The sequence below is a fragment of the Phalacrocorax aristotelis genome, chromosome 13 (genome assembly GCF_949628215.1).
Source record: "Phalacrocorax aristotelis chromosome 13, bGulAri2.1, whole genome shotgun sequence".
Classification (NCBI taxonomy): Eukaryota; Metazoa; Chordata; class Aves; order Suliformes; family Phalacrocoracidae; genus Phalacrocorax; species Phalacrocorax aristotelis.
The window spans coordinates 2,688,721-2,710,154 of record NC_134288.1 but is presented as its reverse complement, the minus strand read 5'-3'; the positions used below and the strand labels follow the sequence as shown (position 1 = coordinate 2,710,154).

Genomic DNA, 21,434 nt, shown 5'->3' with positions numbered 1-21,434 from the left:
CACGTGGCAGAGCGGGCCCCGGGTGGAGAGGCCACCGCCCATCCCAGGCGCAGTGACAGCACCTATCTGTGCAGAGCTTCTGGGGGAGCTCGGCCTGAGGAGAAAGGGCCCCGGAAAAAGGATCTCAAGGCGAAGGCCAACATTGTCCCTCACAGAAGGTGAAAGCCAGGCCTCCTAGAACCGGACCCGTCCCCTCCGCTAGCCTGGCAGCAAAGCTTGCTAAACAAGACAAAAATGCTGGCTACTTCTCGCCTCCGTGGTTAAGATTCCCTCTAAAATCGGGTCTTAGCGTGACGGAGGCCGCAGGAGGGAAAAAGACGAGGGAGATTGCCGCAGGGAAAATGCCCAGACACAGCCTGGGCTGGCTTGAACGTAGGTAGGCACAAGCAAGCACTTGGGAGTGAGCTCTTTATTGCGAGCACAAGGGCGTAAGGTCTGTGTGTGCTGCCTGGTGGAGCTGCCCAGGGGCTCTTCTACACCTCTCCTGCCACACACCTCCTCAGGACAGTGTCCACAAGCCTGCCAGCTAACACCCTCCTTTCTGACACGGGCTGCTGGGGCTCGCCTTGCACAAGCTTTACGCGCACTGCTCTGCGCTGTGCTCCTGCCCGGGCAGGGGGCTTCGCACCCGCCGGACGACGGGCTGTCCGGAGAAGTGTGGGCACATGGAGGGGAGGACGTCCTCAGCGGGATAGCTCTCCTTTCCATCTGACGGTGCAGGCAGCTTTGCGACGCACCTTCCAAAATTCAGTCTGGGACTCAGGGCAGGCCCAGGTTGACAGCTCCGCTCTAAAACAGAGTCGATGATGCGGCTTGCCATGGTCCTTATAGCCAAAGTGTTGGCTAAGGCTGTCGGCTTCGGCGTCAGTTCTCGCTCGAACTTCTGCGCCGTTGCAGGAACCTCGGGGACAACAGTTGTGGCATACCCAGCCCGTTCGGCGTGGTGCTGCTGAACTCCGGAGGAGGCATTTTGGATGCTCTCCCCGGCAGTCGTGCCACTGAGTTGCGAGGCATCAGCAGCGGCTCTGTTTGGCAGTGGCTGCAAGGCAAGCGACTTTGGTCCCTTGCTTGCTTCCAGGCTCTGCTGTTGAGATGCTCTGGGGAGTCCCTGTGCTTGTTCCACAGCCTGCCTTGAGAAAGGTGCCTGGGATGGCTGCGCCTGTCTCTTGGAGAGATTTCTCCCGGGAAGCTCCAGGCTGTTGGAATATTTGCAGCTAGGGTCTCGTTCAACCTGAGAAGTTGCAAAGGATTCCAAGGTGCAGCAAACGCCGTCAACAACTTCTCTGATGAGTTTGTCCAGGGAAGCCTCTGCAGACGCTCCATCGGAAGCTGCTGTTTCAGCTTGCCCCGATTTCTCTTCCTCGGCTCGGGTGGCTCCTCCGGCAACAGGTCGCTCCTTCCGCCTGCCTGCCGGCCCTGGCTCACACGCTGTGGCCGTGCTGGATTTCAAAGCCTTTGCCAAGCTCTCCAGCACGGTCGCTACGAGCTCTTTGGCCACCCGTCCAGTTTCCTGCTGGCAAAGTGAAGGAGAAGTCTCCGAAGGTTCTGCTCCTCCGGCGCTGCCACACAAGCTTCCTCTGATCCCCTGGGCAGCCCTCCTTAAAACGCAGGCAGCCTGAGCCCGAGGAGCCTTCACCCTCTGCAACACTTCCCACACCACAGCCTCAGCCACCTCTTCAAGCTTCTGGGCTTCTGTTGCGGCTTGTTGTTGAGACGCAGCTCTGGACACGCTGTCTGCAGCGCGGTCTGGCTGCTTGCCGGAGTCAGCACCGCTACTGACCCTCCTGGGCAGCTCGGCACCTTCCTGTCCCAGCTCAGGTTGGGAGCAGGTTTGGCCTTCGTCCAAAGCTGCTTTCAGCCTCCTGCAGCGCCCCGATTTCAGGGAGATCTTTCTGCTCGCGGGTGGAGGTGGGCAAGATGGTCTTTGAGGCTGCCGCAGCTGCTCCAGCAGGCACGAAGCGTCCATTGTCCCCAGCGGTTTGTGGGCATCCCTTAACGTGGCCAGGCGTTGCCGAAGCCTTTCCTGCAAGGTGACACCGCGTTGTGGCTCGCCGTTGCCCAGACAAGCGCTCCCGCCCCTGCGTGCTGAGGCTTCACGCGGGCCCAGGCCAGCGCTCTGCTTCAGCCACGCGGCGAGGGCACAAGAGAAGGGTTCCCTCAGGACAACGCGGGCTCGCACATGACCTTCCTGCCCGTGCCCACCCCAGCACCCTGCGCTGGCTCAGCTCCGAGCCGGCTAGTCCTTTCCCCGGCACCACGCCTGGCCCACGAGCACAGCCCTCGTCTCTTCTGCACTGAGCGCCCCCCCCGAGATGCCGCGAGCCAAGCCCCAGCCCTCGGCACCGTGCCGCTGACAGGCGTCCGCCAACACTGCGCTTTGCCTACCTCCTCTCGCCTGAACACGTACTCTGCCTCCAGCTTGAGTCCGGTCAGATACTGCCTGTACTCATTGAACTCCTTCAGAGTGCAAACCACCTACGGAGAGACGAGGGCAGAAATCGCCCGAGCGCTGTCAAGCCAGCTACTGGCAGCAGGCTGCCTTCCCCGAAACAGCCCAAACCCAGCGGGAGGGGGGCTGCTCCTCTGCACGCGCTCCCTCTGCGCTCGGGGAAGCCCGCTCGGAGGGAACCGTTTTTATCGGCCCGACGACGTCCAAACCTACCTTGCCATCGCTGGTGACGAAACCCCCTCTCTTCAGCCTCTGCAGGTTGTCTTGGCGTTTGTGGTAGGCCCGGAGATGGGGGTCGTGCAGGCTGTTGTACTCTGTGGGCAGTCGGCGACCGTAGGGATCTCCCAGGTCAAAATAGCATGAGGGCCGCTGAAGCTGTAAGGGAGATGTTCCAGAGGATGAACTCCAGGTCAGGAGAGAGCAGCGGAGACGAACGCGCTTCCGAGCTCCTCACACACACAGGCTGGCACTTCCAAAGCTCCGAGGTACAGGCTAGTCCCTGGCTTGCTTCCCACCCAGAGGAGAGCTCTCGCTACATCAGAGACTCTCCAGCGGAGAAGGCGGCCTCTGCCTACACCCCCCCGTCCGGTGGCTATCTCTACCGGTGCTGGAGGCAGACAAGGAGCTGTTTACTGCGGGGGTGAGAGGGGTGCACCCCGTGCTGCACCTGTAAGGAGCTGAGCTGCAATGTTGCCTACAGCCATGCCTTTTCCTCAGGCAATTCACCCTTGTTGCAAAACAGGATTGCGCTGCTCCCCAGAGGTGCCAAGCTGTGCTTGTGCAAAGCTAAAGGTAGCTGGAAGACTCCTCTCCATCCAGCTCTGGCCAGCCTGGAGCACTGCTATAGGGCAAGTCCTCCTTCCTCTTGGCACCACGGAGCCACGCGCTCCCCCCGCCTCCCCAGCCCTGTGCGACTGAAGGGCTGCAGCTCCCGCGGTAGAGCAGGTGGCCACAAGGCCGCCCCTTCTCTGAATGACGGGGACCCCGTAAAAGAAGAGAGCTTTTCCACCCCTTTCCGCTTCGTTTACCTTTTCCCCCAGCTTTGCCCTGCAGAAGACAGGCTTGGAGCCGGGCAACACAGGGATTCTGACCCCGAGGGGGAGGTCCAGCAGCCTCGGATCCATCAGCCCAGCCCAGTAGCTCCTTCTCCCAGGTGCCGTCTCCTGTGCCCGAGCTAGGAAGACAGAGACACTCAGGTGCCAGCTCAAGAAGCCTCCTGCATGGCACTTGCAAGAAAGGGCACGTGCCAAGGCCCCAGAGCAACCCTGCCACACCCGGGGCTCCCCGGCTGAGCCCTCTCCGTCGGCCCCGCTGCTCACCTCTCTCCTCTCTCCCAGTGCACTCGGCAGTGCGTCTGCCTTTCGGATGCCAGCAGTGAGACGGCGCTCCGCGGCTCCTTCCAAGAGCTCTCGTGGAGCTGCGACCCTGCGCTGACTCCGCTCGCTCCAGAGGCTCCCAGCGAGCGGCTATATAGAGCCACGGGGCATTGTCGCATCACAGCGCTGTCATGTTGCAGCGTTGTCACATCGCTGCATTGCCGTGCCGCCGCCCGGCTGCCGCCCACCGGACCATGGGACAGGCCTGTGGGCCACCCGCTCTTGCTGAGCGCGCTTTGAGAGGTCATCTCCACAGGGCCCTTCCCACCTCAACTCCTCTGCGATTCTGTGAAGCAAAGCAGGCATCCTCGACAAGCGGGAAGAGATGCAAGGAACGGCCACAGCAGAGAGGCTCCTTCTTAGCTCAGCTTTCCCCCTTTTCCTTTTTAGACCTCTTCCCTGTCACGGGCAAAGCAGCCTCGAGTCGGGCGACTGCACTGAATTGGATTGTTGGCCCACAGCAGTCAACATCCAATTCCCGATTCGCGTCTTGAGAAACAACGCAGAAGGCAAACAGAGGCCGAGGGAAACCCCTCCCCTGCCCTTTCCTCAGGCTCCCCTTCAGCCCAGGCACCTCTCTGCCCCCTTCCCAGTCAGCCTCCCCCGCCCACGTCTCTGCTGCTCGCTTCGGCTCTCACTTCCTACCGCTTTGGGGATGGATGCGGTGAGGTCGCCGATGGCCCCTTCCTCCAGCCCGTCTAGGTCCTGCTGAACGGCAGCCCAACCATCGAACCTAACGACTGCGTGCCCGCGTTTGGGATCGGTGGTGCGTCGCCTGTCCTCCTCAGGTCGTCGTGGCAGCTTTGAAACGGGAGAGGTCCTGCCAGGCTCTCTTGTTAAACAAAGGCAAGAAACAGGGAGAGTAATAAATTGTACGTGCCGATGATTACCGTGGGTCTCGTGGGAAACAGTAAAGTGCACGGCCCAGGAACCATGCTCCTCTGCTTCCAAAGCAGCCTCTTGCACATGCGCCAGCTGCCGCTCTTCTCCTGCTTTGCAAGCGCAGGAGCGGCATCGGCTGTGCCCCGACTCCCCTCTCCCTGCGGCGTTGGCTCCTCAGCCACAACAGCGACGCCCCTTGCGCCGTGTTCACAGACATTTGCACCCTCAGGAAGCGCTGCCGGAGCTGTATGTGGTCCCGGTAGGGGACGTGCGAGGCCCTGTGTGCAGTTCCTCTGCAGCTGGAAAGCACAGGGACGCCCGAGAGCCGCAGCAGACGCCAGACCGTGCATCCGCCGGGCTCTGCCTGTAAGAAGCCAGGCAAGGCAGAGCAGAACGCCCTGTGCAGTGCAAGTCAGGGAGTCACAAAAGTGACAGGAACTAGCTAAACTAAGACCCCCTTGGAAGTTGTGTCACACCTCTGGGGTTCCATCACTTTAAAAACAGAGACCGCTCCTTACCTGTGTGTCGTGGTTTAGCCGGCAGCTCAGCCCCGCACAGCCGCTCGCTCACTCCCCCACGGGCAGATCGGGGAGAGAATCAGAAGGGTAACGCTCGTGGGTTCAGATAAGAACAGTTCGATGATTAAGATTTCGGAGAAAACCCCAAATCAGAATCAGAAGGGTAACGCTCGTGGGTTCAGATAAGAACAGTTCGATGATTAAGATTTCGAAAAAAACCCCAAACAACAACAATGCAATGGAAATGAGAACAACGAGAGGCGCAAAACCCGGGCGGGGCGGGGGAGGGGAATGAAGGGCGGAAATACGCCACGCGACGCAGGCGCCCGCCCGCCCCACGGCGCGCCTCTTCCGAGCCGAAAACTGCCCCCCCCTTAATATACTGGCCATGGTGTCACATGCTACGGAATGAACATGCCGTTGGGCAGCGGCGGGCAGCCGCCCCCGCCGTGGCCCTGCCCCTCTGCCCCTGCCAGCCTCCCGCCGACGTGGCAGAGCGCGGGAAGCTGGAAAGGTAGCCGGCGCCCCACGGGGAGGAGAATTAACGCCTTGTCAGCCAAAACCAGCACACTGCGGTGTGTTGGGGTATCGGTAAAGCTCACGGAGAGGATCCCATGGCCACACATCAGCTGGGACAGCCTGCGATGTTACGAGCGTGGTGACGTCCCTGCAAAGAGACCCACTGAAGTTCACGGCACTTCTGAGCCCAGGAGCTCAGCGAGGGCAGGAGGAAGGCGGTCTCTGCCGAAAGCCTCGGCAGGGGCCGGGGTGCAGAGGCGACAGAGGCACGCGGCGCTGCGTGTCTCCATCCTGCCAGCCAGTTTGCTTACAAAGATATTCTCACCCCCGTGTCACGGGGTTTTGCCATTCCAGTCGAGGAGAGGGCACGAACAGAAAGAAGGCAATTCAGAACAGAATCCAGAGTGACCGGGCAGGGCTGGAGTAGCAGAGGGAAGGTGGTTTGGCTGCTGGTGTTTTCTGGTGCTGACATGAGTGAGAAGAGGGCCCGAGGGGCTGGCTGCTCCAGGGGCAGCCAAGGTGCTCGGGAGCATACCTAGCTGCCTGCAGCGAGCATTTCCCTCTCTGCGTCTGCGTGCTGACCGTCTTGCCAGGGAACAGGAGGGACCTCTGGTTTGGCCAGCCAGGAGAGAAGGACGCCTTTAGCCTGGGGGAGAGAGGGGCTGGCTGTGGAGGTGTGGGGACGAGTGCTGGTGATCCTGAAGGGCTGGCATTGTCCCGGGAAAGAGGCCGGGGTGGAGAGAGAGACTGAGGGAGCTCACGCCTTACCTCGAGCCACTGCTCACAGCCTCCGATACATAGCAGTTCCTGTGGGAAGGCCTTCCAGAAGTTAGAGCTAAAGAACTCCTGCACAACATGTCCCTTGTTGCCGGTGTCGCAGGGCTGTGAGGGCCCCTCCAGGTGCCCGCTGTAGGCTCCCTGCAGCTGGGGTTACTTTCTCTCTGCAGATGGGCAGAGTGGTAAACCAAAGACTCGAGAGGTTCTCTGGGTAGGCCGGGCTCTGTTTCCTGCTATTGGGGAATTTTTACGGCACCCCTCGAGGCAAACTAAACCCACGTTTGTGCTTGAATACGAAAAACAACCAAGCTAAACCAAAAAACCCGAACAATGCATTGGGCAGAGCGGCTCTACCTGGAGTCGGCAATGATGCGTCACAAGCAGGTTCCTTCCCTCCCCTTGCACCAGCGCCCATCCCGTGAGCAGTTTGAGCGGTTTGCCTGGGGCACCTCAGCTGGGCCGTGGGCCCATCTCCCAGAGCAGCTCTGCTGGCCAGTCAGAGGTGGCCCCTGAGAGCTTCCGTTCCAGGATGGCTACAAGGCAGTGCCGAGGCTGTTTCTAATCACCCAGGGAAACTGCACTCCCTTGCAGGGAGTCCTGCTGTCTCTGGCACCCCTGCTTCCAGCCAGGTCAACCCCTTCTCGCAGTGGGGCCTCCTTGCCCTCCGTGCCGGATCGTTCCTCGGTCACAAATTTCCACCGCCGAGCAGTTAGCGCTTGAATGTCAACTGTCAACCCTCGGCCTTGTCTCCTTGTGGGACCGAAGGCCTCCCTTCCCCAGGGGATGCTCCACGGGAGACCGTCCAAGGCCAAGCCCGTGTGCGGCACAGCAGGGTAGTGAGCTCCTGTTCGAGAGGGGGTTGCTCCCGCCGCTCCCCTCTGGCTGAGCCCTGGCACGGGCTGCTCACGGGAACCTGCTCCCGTGCACCATTCTGGGCCTCCACAACATACCTGCCTCCCCGCTCAGGACAGACCAGACCCAAACAACACGTGGCAGAGCGGGCCCCGGGTGGAGAGGCCACCGCCCATCCCAGGCGCAGTGACAGCACCTATCTGTGCAGAGCTTCTGGGGGAGCTCGGCCTGAGGAGAAAGGGCCCCGGAAAAAGGATCTCAAGGCGAAGGCCAACATTGTCCCTCACAGAAGGTGAAAGCCAGGCCTCCTAGAACCGGACCCGTCCCCTCCGCTAGCCTGGCAGCAAAGCTTGCTAAACAAGACAAAAATGCTGGCTACTTCTCGCCTCCGTGGTTAAGATTCCCTCTAAAATCGGGTCTTAGCGTGACGGAGGCCGCAGGAGGGAAAAAGACGAGGGAGATTGCCGCAGGGAAAATGCCCAGACACAGCCTGGGCTGGCTTGAACGTAGGTAGGCACAAGCAAGCACTTGGGAGTGAGCTCTTTATTGCGAGCACAAGGGCGTAAGGTCTGTGTGTGCTGCCTGGTGGAGCTGCCCAGGGGCTCTTCTACACCTCTCCTGCCACACACCTCCTCAGGACAGTGTCCACAAGCCTGCCAGCTAACACCCTCCTTTCTGACACGGGCTGCTGGGGCTCGCCTTGCACAAGCTTTACGCGCACTGCTCTGCGCTGTGCTCCTGCCCGGGCAGGGGGCTTCGCACCCGCCGGACGACGGGCTGTCCGGAGAAGTGTGGGCACATGGAGGGGAGGACGTCCTCAGCGGGATAGCTCTCCTTTCCATCTGACGGTGCAGGCAGCTTTGCGACGCACCTTCCAAAATTCAGTCTGGGACTCAGGGCAGGCCCAGGTTGACAGCTCCGCTCTAAAACAGAGTCGATGATGCGGCTTGCCATGGTCCTTATAGCCAAAGTGTTGGCTAAGGCTGTCGGCTTCGGCGTCAGTTCTCGCTCGAACTTCTGCGCCGTTGCAGGAACCTCGGGGACAACAGTTGTGGCATACCCAGCCCGTTCGGCGTGGTGCTGCTGAACTCCGGAGGAGGCATTTTGGATGCTCTCCCCGGCAGTCGTGCCACTGAGTTGCGAGGCATCAGCAGCGGCTCTGTTTGGCAGTGGCTGCAAGGCAAGCGACTTTGGTCCCTTGCTTGCTTCCAGGCTCTGCTGTTGAGATGCTCTGGGGAGTCCCTGTGCTTGTTCCACAGCCTGCCTTGAGAAAGGTGCCTGGGATGGCTGCGCCTGTCTCTTGGAGAGATTTCTCCCGGGAAGCTCCAGGCTGTTGGAATATTTGCAGCTAGGGTCTCGTTCAACCTGAGAAGTTGCAAAGGATTCCAAGGTGCAGCAAACGCCGTCAACAACTTCTCTGATGAGTTTGTCCAGGGAAGCCTCTGCAGACGCTCCATCGGAAGCTGCTGTTTCAGCTTGCCCCGATTTCTCTTCCTCGGCTCGGGTGGCTCCTCCGGCAACAGGTCGCTCCTTCCGCCTGCCTGCCGGCCCTGGCTCACACGCTGTGGCCGTGCTGGATTTCAAAGCCTTTGCCAAGCTCTCCAGCACGGTCGCTACGAGCTCTTTGGCCACCCGTCCAGTTTCCTGCTGGCAAAGTGAAGGAGAAGTCTCCGAAGGTTCTGCTCCTCCGGCGCTGCCACACAAGCTTCCTCTGATCCCCTGGGCAGCCCTCCTTAAAACGCAGGCAGCCTGAGCCCGAGGAGCCTTCACCCTCTGCAACACTTCCCACACCACAGCCTCAGCCACCTCTTCAAGCTTCTGGGCTTCTGTTGCGGCTTGTTGTTGAGACGCAGCTCTGGACACGCTGTCTGCAGCGCGGTCTGGCTGCTTGCCGGAGTCAGCACCGCTACTGACCCTCCTGGGCAGCTCGGCACCTTCCTGTCCCAGCTCAGGTTGGGAGCAGGTTTGGCCTTCGTCCAAAGCTGCTTTCAGCCTCCTGCAGCGCCCCGATTTCAGGGAGATCTTTCTGCTCGCGGGTGGAGGTGGGCAAGATGGTCTTTGAGGCTGCCGCAGCTGCTCCAGCAGGCACGAAGCGTCCATTGTCCCCAGCGGTTTGTGGGCATCCCTTAACGTGGCCAGGCGTTGCCGAAGCCTTTCCTGCAAGGTGACACCGCGTTGTGGCTCGCCGTTGCCCAGACAAGCGCTCCCGCCCCTGCGTGCTGAGGCTTCACGCGGGCCCAGGCCAGCGCTCTGCTTCAGCCACGCGGCGAGGGCACAAGAGAAGGGTTCCCTCAGGACAACGCGGGCTCGCACATGACCTTCCTGCCCGTGCCCACCCCAGCACCCTGCGCTGGCTCAGCTCCGAGCCGGCTAGTCCTTTCCCCGGCACCACGCCTGGCCCACGAGCACAGCCCTCGTCTCTTCTGCACTGAGCGCCCCCCCCGAGATGCCGCGAGCCAAGCCCCAGCCCTCGGCACCGTGCCGCTGACAGGCGTCCGCCAACACTGCGCTTTGCCTACCTCCTCTCGCCTGAACACGTACTCTGCCTCCAGCTTGAGTCCGGTCAGATACTGCCTGTACTCATTGAACTCCTTCAGAGTGCAAACCACCTACGGAGAGACGAGGGCAGAAATCGCCCGAGCGCTGTCAAGCCAGCTACTGGCAGCAGGCTGCCTTCCCCGAAACAGCCCAAACCCAGCGGGAGGGGGGCTGCTCCTCTGCACGCGCTCCCTCTGCGCTCGGGGAAGCCCGCTCGGAGGGAACCGTTTTTATCGGCCCGACGACGTCCAAACCTACCTTGCCATCGCTGGTGACGAAACCCCCTCTCTTCAGCCTCTGCAGGTTGTCTTGGCGTTTGTGGTAGGCCCGGAGATGGGGGTCGTGCAGGCTGTTGTACTCTGTGGGCAGTCGGCGACCGTAGGGATCTCCCAGGTCAAAATAGCATGAGGGCCGCTGAAGCTGTAAGGGAGATGTTCCAGAGGATGAACTCCAGGTCAGGAGAGAGCAGCGGAGACGAACGCGCTTCCGAGCTCCTCACACACACAGGCTGGCACTTCCAAAGCTCCGAGGTACAGGCTAGTCCCTGGCTTGCTTCCCACCCAGAGGAGAGCTCTCGCTACATCAGAGACTCTCCAGCGGAGAAGGCGGCCTCTGCCTACACCCCCCCGTCCGGTGGCTATCTCTACCGGTGCTGGAGGCAGACAAGGAGCTGTTTACTGCGGGGGTGAGAGGGGTGCACCCCGTGCTGCACCTGTAAGGAGCTGAGCTGCAATGTTGCCTACAGCCATGCCTTTTCCTCAGGCAATTCACCCTTGTTGCAAAACAGGATTGCGCTGCTCCCCAGAGGTGCCAAGCTGTGCTTGTGCAAAGCTAAAGGTAGCTGGAAGACTCCTCTCCATCCAGCTCTGGCCAGCCTGGAGCACTGCTATAGGGCAAGTCCTCCTTCCTCTTGGCACCACGGAGCCACGCGCTCCCCCCGCCTCCCCAGCCCTGTGCGACTGAAGGGCTGCAGCTCCCGCGGTAGAGCAGGTGGCCACAAGGCCGCCCCTTCTCTGAATGACGGGGACCCCGTAAAAGAAGAGAGCTTTTCCACCCCTTTCCGCTTCGTTTACCTTTTCCCCCAGCTTTGCCCTGCAGAAGACAGGCTTGGAGCCGGGCAACACAGGGATTTTGACCCCGAGGGGGAGGTCCAGCAGCCTCGGATCCATCAGCCCAGCCCAGTAGCTCCTTCTCCCAGGTGCCGTCTCCTGTGCCCGAGCTAGGAAGACAGAGACACTCAGGTGCCAGCTCAAGAAGCCTCCTGCATGGCACTTGCAAGAAAGGGCACGTGCCAAGGCCCCAGAGCAACCCTGCCACACCCGGGGCTCCCCGGCTGAGCCCTCTCCATCGGCCCCGCTGCTCACCTCTCTCCTCTCTCCCAGTGCACTCGGCAGTGCGTCTGCCTTTCGGATGCCAGCAGTGAGACGGCGCTCCGCGGCTCCTTCCAAGAGCTCTCGTGGAGCTGCGACCCTGCGCTGACTCCGCTCGCTCCAGAGGCTCCCAGCGAGCGGCTATATAGAGCCACGGGGCATTGTCGCATCACAGCGCTGTCATGTTGCAGCGTTGTCACATCGCTGCATTGCCGTGCCGCCGCCCGGCTGCCGCCCACCGGACCATGGGACAGGCCTGTGGGCCACCCGCTCTTGCTGAGCGCGCTTTGAGAGGTCATCTCCACAGGGCCCTTCCCACCTCAACTCCTCTGCGATTCTGTGAAGCAAAGCAGGCATCCTCGACAAGCGGGAAGAGATGCAAGGAACGGCCACAGCAGAGAGGCTCCTTCTTAGCTCAGCTTTCCCCCTTTTCCTTTTTAGACCTCTTCCCTGTCACGGGCAAAGCAGCCTCGAGTCGGGCGACTGCACTGAATTGGATTGTTGGCCCACAGCAGTCAACATCCAATTCCCGATTCGCGTCTTGAGAAACAACGCAGAAGGCAAACAGAGGCCGAGGGAAACCCCTCCCTTGCCCTTTCCTCAGGCTCCCCTTCAGCCCAGGCACCTCTCTGCCCCCTTCCCAGTCAGTCTCCCCCGCCCACGTCTCTGCTGCTCGCTTCGGCTCTCACTTCCTACCGCTTTGGGGATGGATGCGGTGAGGTCGCCGATGGCCCCTTCCTCCAGCCCGTCTAGGTCCTGCTGAACGGCAGCCCAACCATCGAACCTAACGACTGCGTGCCCACGTTTGGGATCGGTGGTGCGTTGCCTGTCCTCCTCAGGTCGTCGTGGCAGCTTTGAAACGGGAGAGGTCCTGCCAGGCTCTCTTGTTAAACAAAGGCAAGAAACAGGGAGAGTAATAAATGGTACGTGCCGATGATTACCGTGGGTCTCGCGGGAAACAGCAAAGTGCACGGCCCAGGAACCATGCTCCTCTGCTTCCAAAGCAGCCTCTTGCACATGCGCCAGCTGCCGCTCTTCTCCTGCTTTGCAAGCGCAGGAGCGGCATCGGCTGTGCCCCGACTCCCCTCTCCCTGCGGCGTTGGCTCCTCAGCCACAACAGCGACGCCCCTTGCGCCGTGTTCACAGACATTTGCACCCCCAGGAAGCGCTGCCGGAGCTGTATGTGGTCCCGGTAGGGGACGTGCGAGGCCCTGTGTGCAGTTCCTCTGCAGCTGGAAAGCACAGGGACGCCCGAGAGCCGCAGCAGACGCCAGACCGTGCATCCGCCGGGCTCTGCCTGTAAGAAGCCAGGCAAGGCAGAGCAGAACGCCCTGTGCAGTGCAAGTCAGGGAGTCACAAAAGTGACAGGAACTAGCTAAACTAAGACCCCCTTGGAAGTTGTGTCACACCTCTGGGGTTCCATCACTTTAAAAACAGAGACCGCTCCTTACCTGTGTGTCGTGGTTTAGCCGGCAGCTCAGCCCCGCACAGCCGCTCGCTCACTCCCCCACGGGCAGATCGGGGAGAGAATCAGAAGGGTAACGCTCGTGGGTTCAGATAAGAACAGTTCAATGATTAAGATTTCGAAAAAAAACCCAAACAACAACAATGCAATGGAAATGAGAACAACGAGAGGCGCAAAACCCGGGCGGGGCGGGGGAGGGGAATGAAGGGCGGAAATACGCCACGCGACGCAGGCGCCCGCTCGCCCCACGGCCCGCCTCTTCTGAGCCGAAAACTGCCCCCCCCTTAATATACTGGCCATGGTGTCACATGCTACGGAATGAACATGCCGTTGGGCAGCGGCGGGCAGCCGCCCCCGCCGTGGCCCTGCCCCTCTGCCCCTGCCAGCCTCCCGCCGACGTGGCAGAGCGCGGGAAGCTGGAAAGGTAGCCGGCGCCCCACGGGGAGGAGAATTAACGCCTTGTCAGCCAAAACCAGCACACTGCGGTGTGTTGGGGTATCGGTAAAGCTCACGGAGAGGATCCCATGGCCACACATCAGCTGGGACAGCCTGCGATGTTACGAGCGTGGTGACGTCCCTGCAAAGAGACCCACTGAAGTTCACGGCACTTCTGAGCCCAGGAGCTCAGCGAGGGCAGGAGGAAGGCGGTCTCTGCCGAAAGCCTCGGCAGGGGCCGGGGTGCAGAGGCGACAGAGGCACGCGGCGCTGCGTGTCTCCGTCCTGCCAGCCAGTTTGCTTACAAAGATATTCTCACCCCCGTGTCACGGGGTTTTGCCATTCCAGTCGAGGAGAGGGCACGAACAGAAAGAAGGCAATTCAGAACAGAATCCAGAGTGACCGGGCAGGGCTGGAGTAGCAGAGGGAAGGTGGTTTGGCTGCTGGTGTTTTCTGGTGCTGACATGAGTGAGAAGAGGGCCCGAGGGGCTGGCTGCTCCAGGGGCAGCCAAGGTGCTCGGGAGCATACCTAGCTGCCTGCAGCGAGCATTTCCCTCTCTGCGTCTGCGTGCTGACCGTCTTGCCAGGGAACACGAGGGACCTCTGGTTTGGCCAGCCAGGAGAGAAGGACGCCTTTAGCCTGGGGGAGAGAGGGGCTGGCTGTGGAGGTGTGGGGACGAGTGCTGGTGATCCTGAAGGGCTGGCATTGTCCCGGGAAAGAGGCTGGGGTGGAGAGAGAGACTGAGGGAGCTCACGCCTTACCTCGAGCCACTGCTCACAGCCTCCGATACATAGCAGTTCCTGTGGGAAGGCCTTCCAGAAGTTAGAGCTAAAGAACGCCTGCACAACATGTCCCTTGTTGCCGGTGTCGCAGGGCTGTGAGGGCCCCTCCAGGTGCCCGCTGTAGGCTCCCTGCAGCTGGGGTTACTTTCTCTCTGCAGATGGGCAGAGTGGTAAACCAAAGACTCGAGAGGTTCTCTGGGTAGGCCGGGCTCTGTTTCCTGCTATTGGGGAATTTTTACGGCACCCCTCGAGGCAAACTAAACCCACGTTTGTGCTTGAATACGAAAAACAACCAAGCTAAACCAAAAAACCCGAACAATGCATTGGGCAGAGCGGCTCTACCTGGAGTCGGCAATGATGCGTCACAAGCAGGTTCCTTCCCTCCCCTTGCACCAGCGCCCATCCCGTGAGCAGTTTGAGCGGTTTGCCTGGGGCACCTCAGCTGGGCCGTGGGCCCATCTCCCAGAGCAGCTCTGCTGGCCAGTCAGAGGTGGCCCCTGAGAGCTTCCGTTCCAGGATGGCTACAAGGCAGTGCCGAGGCTGTTTCTAATCACCCAGGGAAACTGCACTCCCTTGCAGGGAGTCCTGCTGTCTCTGGCACCCCTGCTTCCAGCCAGGTCAACCCCTTCTCGCAGTGGGGCCTCCTTGCCCTCCGTGCCGGATCGTTCCTCGGTCACAAATTTCCACCGCCGAGCAGTTAGCGCTTGAATGTCAACTGTCAACCCTCGGCCTTGTCTCCTTGTGGGACCGAAGGCCTCCCTTCCCCAGGGGATGCTCCATGGGAGACCGTCCAAGGCCAAGCCCGTGTGCGGCACAGCAGGGTAGTGAGCTCCCGTTCGAGAGGGGGTTGCTCCCGCCGCTCCCCTCTGGCTGAGCCCTGGCACGGGCTGCTCACGCGAACCTGCTCCCGTGCACCATTCTGGGCCTCCACAACATACCTGCCTCCCCGCTCAGGACAGACCAGACCCAAACAACACGTGGCAGAGCGGGCCCCGGGTGGAGAGGCCACCGCCCATCCCAGGCGCAGTGACAGCACCTATCTGTGCAGAGCTTCTGGGGGAGCTCGGCCTGAGGAGAAAGGGCCCCGGAAAAAGGATCTCAAGGCGAAGGCCAACATTGTCCCTCACAGAAGGTGAAAGCCAGGCCTCCTAGAACCGGACCCGTCCCCTCCGCTAGCCTGGCAGCAAAGCTTGCTAAACAAGACAAAAATGCTGGCTACTTCTCGCCTCCGTGGTTAAGATTCCCTCTAAAATCGGGTCTTAGCGTGACGGAGGCCGCAGGAGGGAAAAAGACGAGGGAGATTGCCGCAGGGAAAATGCCCAGACACAGCCTGGGCTGGCTTGAACGTAGGTAGGCACAAGCAAGCACTTGGGAGTGAACTCTTTATTGCGAGCACAAGGGCGTAAGGTCTGTGTGTGCTGCCTGGTGGAGCTGCCCAGGGGCTCTTCTACACCTCTCCTGCCACACACCTCCTCAGGACAGTGTCCACAAGCCTGCCAGCTAACACCCTCCTTTCTGACACGGGCTGCTGGGGCTCGCCTTGCACAAGCTTTACGCGCACTGCTCTGCGCTGTGCTCCTGCCCGGGCAGGGGGCTTCGCACCCGCCGGACGACGGGCTGTCCGGAGAAGTGTGGGCACACGGAGGGGAGGACGTCCTCAGCGGGATAGCTCTCCTTTCCATCTGACGGTGCAGGCAGCTTTGCGACGCACCTTCCAAAATTCAGTCTGGGACTCAGGGCAGGCCCAGGTTGACAGCTCCGCTCTAAAACAGAGTCGATGATGCGGCTTGCCATGGTCCTTATAGCCAAAGTGTTGGCTAAGGCTGTCGGCTTCGGCGTCAGTTCTCGCTCGAACTTCGGCGCCGTTGCAGGAACCTCGGGGACAACAGTTGTGGCATACCCAGCCCGTTCGGCGTGGTGCTGCTGAACTCCGGAGGAGGCATTTTGGATGCTCTCCCCGGCAGTCGTGCCACTGAGTCGCGAGGCATCAGCAGCGGCTCTGTTTGGCAGTGGCTGCAAGGCAAGCGACTTTGGTCCCTTGCTTGCTTCCAGGCTCTGCTGTTGAGATGCTCTGGGGAGTCCCTGTGCTTGTTCCACAGCCTGCCTTGAGAAAGGCGCCTGGGATGGCTGCGCCTGTCTCTTGGAGAGATTTCTCCCGGGAAGCTCCAGGCTGTTGGAATATTTGCAGCTAGGGACTCGTTCAACCTGAGAAGTTGCAAAGGATTCCAAGGTGCAGCAAACGCCGTCAACAACTTCTCTGATGAGTTTGTCCAGGGAAGCCTCTGCAGACGCTCCATCGGAAGCTGCTGTTTCAGCTTGCCCCGATTTCTCTTCCTCGGCTCGGGTGGCTTCTCCGGCAACAGGTCGCTCCTTCCGCCTGCCTGCCGGCCCTGGCTCACACGCTGTGGCCGTGCTGGATTTCAAAGCCTTTGCCAAGCTCTCCAGCACGGTCGCTACGAGCTCTTTGGCCACCCGTCCAGTTTCCTGCTGGCAAAGTGAAGGAGAAGTCTCCGAAGGCTCTGCTCCTCCGGCGCTGCCACACAAGCTTCCCCTGATCCCCTGGGCAGCCCTCCTTAAAACGCAGGCAGCCTGAGCCCGAGGAGCCTTCACCCTCTGCAACACTTCCCACACCACAGCCTCAGCCACCTCTTCAAGCTTCTGGGCTTCTGTTGCGGCTTGTTGTTGAGACGCAGCTCTGGACACGCTGTCTGCAGCGCGGTCTGGCTGCTTGCCGGAGTCAGCACCGCTACTGACCCTCCTGGGCAGCTCGGCACCTTCCTGTCCCAGCTCAGGTTGGGAGCAGGTTTGGCCTTCGTCCAAAGCTGCTTTCAGCCTCCTGCAGCGCCCCGATTTCAGGGAGATCTTTCTGCTCGCGGGTGGAGGTGGGCAAGATGGTCTTTGAGGCTGCCGCAGCTGCTCCAGCAGGCACGAAGCGTCCATTGTCCCCAGCGGTTTGTGGGCATCCCTTAACGTGGCCAGGCGTTGCCGAAGCCTTTCCTGCAAGGTGACACCGCGTTGTGGCTCGCCGTTGCCCAGACAAGCGCTCCCGCCCCTGCGTGCTGAGGCTTCACGCGGGCCCAGGCCAGCGCTCTGCTTCAGCCACGCGGCGAGGGCACAAGAGAAGGGTTCCCTCAGGACAACACGGGCTCGCACATGACCTTCCTGCCCGTGCCCACCCCAGCACCCTGCGCTGGCTCAGCTCTGAGCCGGCTAGTCCTTTCCCCGGCACCACGCCTGGCCCACGAGCACAGCCCTCGTCTCTTCTGCACTGAGCGCCCCCCCCGAGATGCCGCGAGCCAAGCCCCAGCCCTCGGCACCGTGCCGCTGACAGGCGTCCGCCAACACTGCGCTTTGCCTACCTCCTCTCGCCTGAACACGTACTCTGCCTCCAGCTTGAGTCCGGTCAGATACTGCCTGTACTCGTTGAACTCCTTCAGAGTGCAAACCACCTACGGAGAGACGAGGGCAGAAATCGCCCGAGCGCTGTCAAGCCAGCTACTGGCAGCAGGCTGCCTTCCCCGAAACAGCCCAAACCCAGCGGGAGGGGGGCTGCTCCTCTGCACGCGCTCCCTCTGCGCTCGGGGAAGCCCGCTCGGAGAGAACCGTTTTTATCGGCGCGACGACGTCCAAACCTACCTTGCCATCGCTGGTGACGAAACCCCCTCTCTTCAGCCTCTGCAGGTTGTCTTGGCGTTTGTGGTAGGCCCGGAGATGGGGGTCGTGCAGGCTGTTGTACTCTGTGGGCAGTCGGCGACCGTAGGGATCTCCCAGGTCAAAATAGCATGAGGGCCGCTGAAGCTGTAAGGGAGGTGTTCCAGAGGATGAACTCCAGGTCAGGAGAGAGCAGCGGAGACGAACACGCTTCCGAGCTCCTCACACACACAGGCTGGCACTTCCAAAGCTCCGAGGTACAGGCTAGTCCCTGGCTTGCTTCCCACCCAGAGGAGAGCTCTCGCTACATCAGAGACTCTCCAGCGGAGAAGGCGGCCTCTGCCTACACCCCCCCGTCCGGTGGCTATCTCTACCGGTGCTGGAGGCAGACAAGGAGCTGTTTACTGCGGGGGTGAGAGGGGTGCACCCCGTGCTGCACCTGTAAGGAGCTGAGCTGCAATGTTGCCTACAGCCATGCCTTTTCCTCAGGCAATTCACCCTTGTTGCAAAACAGGATTGCGCTGCTCCCCAGAGGTGCCAAGCTGTGCTTGTGCAAAGCTAAAGGTAGCTGGAAGACTCCTCTCCATCCAGCTCTGGCCAGCCTGGAGCACTGCTATAGGGCAAGTCCTCCTTCCTCTTGGCACCACGGAGCCACGCGCTCCCCCCGCCTCCCCAGCCCTGTGCGACTGAAGGGCTGCAGCTCCCGCGGTAGAGCAGGTGGCCACAAGGCCGCCCCTTCTCTGAATGACGGGGACCCCGTAAAAGAAGAGAGCTTTTCCACCCCTTTCCGCTTCGTTTACCTTTTCCCCCAGCTTTGCCCTGCAGAAGACAGGCTTGGAGCCGGGCAACACAGGGATTTTGACCCCGAGGGGGAGGTCCAGCAGCCTCGGATCCATCAGCCCAGCCCAGTAGCTCCTTCTCCCAGGTGCCGTCTCCTGTGCCCGAGCTAGGAAGACAGAGACACTCAGGTGCCAGCTCAAGAAGCCTCCTGCATGGCACTTGCAAGAAAGGGCACGTGCCAAGGCCCCAGAGCAACCCTGCCACACCCGGGGCTCCCCGGCTGAGCCCTCTCCATCGGCCCCGCTGCTCACCTCTCTCCTCTCTCCCAGTGCACTCGGCAGTGCGTCTGCCTTTCGGATGCCAGCAGTGAGACGGCGCTCCGCGGCTCCTTCCAAGAGCTCTCGTGGAGCTGCGACCCTGCGCTGACTCCGCTCGCTCCAGAGGCTCCCAGCGAGCGGCTATATAGAGCCACGGGGCATTGTCGCATCACACCGTTGTCATGTTGCAGCGTTGTCACATCGCTGCATTGCCGTGCCGCCGCCCGGCTGCCGCCCACCGGACCATGGGACAGGCCTGTGGGCCACCCGCTCTTGCTGAGCGCGCTTTGAGAGGTCATCTCCACAGGCCCCTTCCCACCTCAACTCCTCTGCGATTCTGTGAAGCAAAGCAGGCATCCTCGACAAGCGGGAAGAGATGCAAGGAACGGCCACAGCAGAGAGGCTCCTTCTTAGCTCAGCTTTCCCTCTTTTCCTTTTTAGACCTCTTCCCTGTCACGGGCAAAGCAGCCTCGAGTCGGGCGACTGCACTGAATTGGATTGTTGGCCCACAGCAGTCAACATCCAATTCCCGATTCGCGTCTTGAGAAACAACGCAGAAGGCAAACAGAGGCCGAGGGAAACCCCTCCCTTGCCCTTTCCTCAGGCTCCCCTTCAGCCCAGGCACCTCTCTGCCCCCTTCCCAGTCAGTCTCCCCCGCCCTCGTCTCTGCTGCTCGCTTTGGCTCTCACTTCCTACCGCTTTGGGGATGGATGCGGTGAGGTCGCCGATGGCCCCTTCCTCCAGCCCGTCTAGGTCCTGCTGAACGGCAGCCCGACCATCGAGCCTAACGACTGCGTGCCCGCGTTTGGGATCGGTGGTGCGTCGCCTGTCCTCCTCAGGTTGTCGTGGCAGCTTTGAAACGGGAGAGGTCCTGCCAGGCTCTCTTGTTAAACAAAGGCAAGAAACAGGGAGAGTAATAAATGGTACGTGCCGATGATTACCGTGGGTCTCGCGGGAAACAGCAAAGTGCACGGCCCAGGAACCATGCTCCTCTGCTTCCAAAGCAGCCTCTTGCACATGCGCCAGCTGCCGCTCTTCTCCTGCTTTGCAAGCGCAGGAGCGGCATCGGCTGTGCCCCGACTCCCCTCTCCCTGCGGCGTTGGCTCCTCAGCCACAACAGCGACGCCCCTTGCGCCGTGTTCACAGACATTTGCACCCTCAGGAAGCGCTGCCGGAGCTGTATGTGGTCCCGGTAGGGGACGTGCGAGGCCCTGTGTGCAGTTCCTCTGCAGCTGGAAAGCACAGGGACGCCCGAGAGCCGCAGCAGACGCCAGACCGTGCATCCGCCGGGCTCTGCCTGTAAGAAGCCAGGCAAGGCAGAGCAGAACGCCCTGTGCAGTGCAAGTCAGGGAGTCACAAAAGTGACAGGAACTAGCTAAACTAAGACCCCCTTGGAAGTTGTGTCACACCTCTGGGGTTCCATCACTTTAAAAACAGAGACCGCTCCTTACCTGTGTGTCGTGGTTTAGCCGGCAGCTCAGCCCCGCACAGCCGCTCGCTCACTCCCCCACGGGCAGATCGGGGAGAGAATCAGAAGGGTAACGCTCGTGGGTTCAGATAAGAACAGTTCGATGATTAAGATTTCGGAGAAAACCCCAAATCAGAATCAGAAGGGTAACGCTCGTGGGTTCAGATAAGAACAGTTCAATGATTAAGATTTCGAAAAAAAACCCAAACAACAACAATGCAATGGAAATGAGAACAACGAGAGGCGCAAAACCCGGGCGGGGCGGGGGAGGGGAATGAAGGGCGGAAATACGCCACGCCACGCCACGCGACGCAGGCGCCCGCCCGCCCCACGGCCCGCCTCTTCCGAGCCGAAAACTGCCCCCCCCTTAATATACTGGCCATGGTGTCACATGCTACGGAATGAACATGCCATTGGGCAGCGGCGGGCAGCCGCCCCCGCCGTGGCCCTGCCCCTCTGCCCCTGCCAGCCTCCCGCCGACGTGGCAGAGCGCGGGAAGCTGGAAAGGTAGCCGGCGCCCCACGGGGAGGAGAATTAACGCCTTGTCAGCCAAAACCAGCACACTGCGGTGTGTTGGGGTATCGGTAAAGCTCACGGAGAGGATCCCATGGCCACACATCAGCTGGGACAGCCTGCGATGTTACGAGCGTGGTGACGTCCCTGCAAAGAGACCCACTGAAGTTCACGGCACTTCTGAGCCCAGGAGCTCAGCGAGGGCAGGAGGAAGGCGGTCTCTGCCGAAAGCCTCGGCAGGGGCCGGGGTGCAGAGGCGACAGAGGCACGCGGCGCTGCGTGTCTCCGTCCTGCCAGCCAGTTTGCTTACAAAGATATTCTCACCCCCGTGTCACGGGGTTTTGCCATTCCAGTCGAGGAGAGGGCACGAACAGAAAGAAGGCAATTCAGAACAGAATCCAGAGTGACCGGGCAGGGCTGGAGTAGCAGAGGGAAGGTGGTTTGGCTGCTGGTGTTTTCTGGTGCTGACATGAGTGAGAAGAGGGCCCGAGGGGCTGGCTGCTCCAGGGGCAGCCAAGGTGCTCGGGAGCATACCTAGCTGCCTGCAGCGAGCATTTCCCTCTCTGCGTCTGCGTGCTGACCGTCTTGCCAGGGAACACGAGGGACCTCTGGTTTGGCCAGCCAGGAGAGAAGGACGCCTTTAGCCTGGGGGAGAGAGGGGCTGGCTGTGGAGGTGTGGGGACGAGTGCTGGTGATCCTGAAGGGCTGGCATTGTCCCGGGAAAGAGGCTGGGGTGGAGAG

The 21,434-nt window shown here is 61.1% G+C and overlaps 3 protein-coding genes across 3 annotated transcripts; all 3 read right to left on the bottom strand.

Moving 5' to 3' along the window:
- Positions 1-396: 396 nt before the first annotated feature.
- On the bottom strand, positions 397-3,944 carry LOC142064297 (uncharacterized). The gene is made up of 5 exons (XM_075109056.1): positions 3,769-3,944; positions 3,478-3,496; positions 2,663-2,824; positions 2,386-2,475; positions 397-2,023 (listed from the first exon to the last, which is right to left on the bottom strand). Exons 1-5 carry the CDS (start codon positions 3,942-3,944, stop codon positions 578-580), a joined length of 1,893 nt encoding a protein of 630 aa, XP_074965157.1. The 3' UTR covers positions 397-577.
- Positions 3,945-7,903: 3,959 nt separating this feature from the next.
- Positions 7,904-11,580, bottom strand: LOC142064296 (uncharacterized). Its single transcript, XM_075109054.1, has 4 exons — positions 11,521-11,580; positions 10,170-10,331; positions 9,893-9,982; positions 7,904-9,530 (listed from the first exon to the last, which is right to left on the bottom strand). Exons 1-4 carry the CDS (start codon positions 11,578-11,580, stop codon positions 8,085-8,087), a joined length of 1,758 nt encoding a protein of 585 aa, XP_074965155.1. The 3' UTR covers positions 7,904-8,084.
- A 3,754-nt stretch (positions 11,581-15,334) lies between these two features.
- Positions 15,335-19,162, bottom strand: LOC142064075 (uncharacterized). The gene is made up of 5 exons (XM_075108619.1): positions 18,707-19,162; positions 18,416-18,561; positions 17,601-17,762; positions 17,324-17,413; positions 15,335-16,961 (listed from the first exon to the last, which is right to left on the bottom strand). Exons 2-5 carry the CDS (start codon positions 18,509-18,511, stop codon positions 15,516-15,518), a joined length of 1,794 nt encoding a protein of 597 aa, XP_074964720.1. The 5' UTR covers positions 18,512-18,561; positions 18,707-19,162; the 3' UTR covers positions 15,335-15,515.
- Between the last annotated feature and the right edge of the window lie 2,272 nt (positions 19,163-21,434).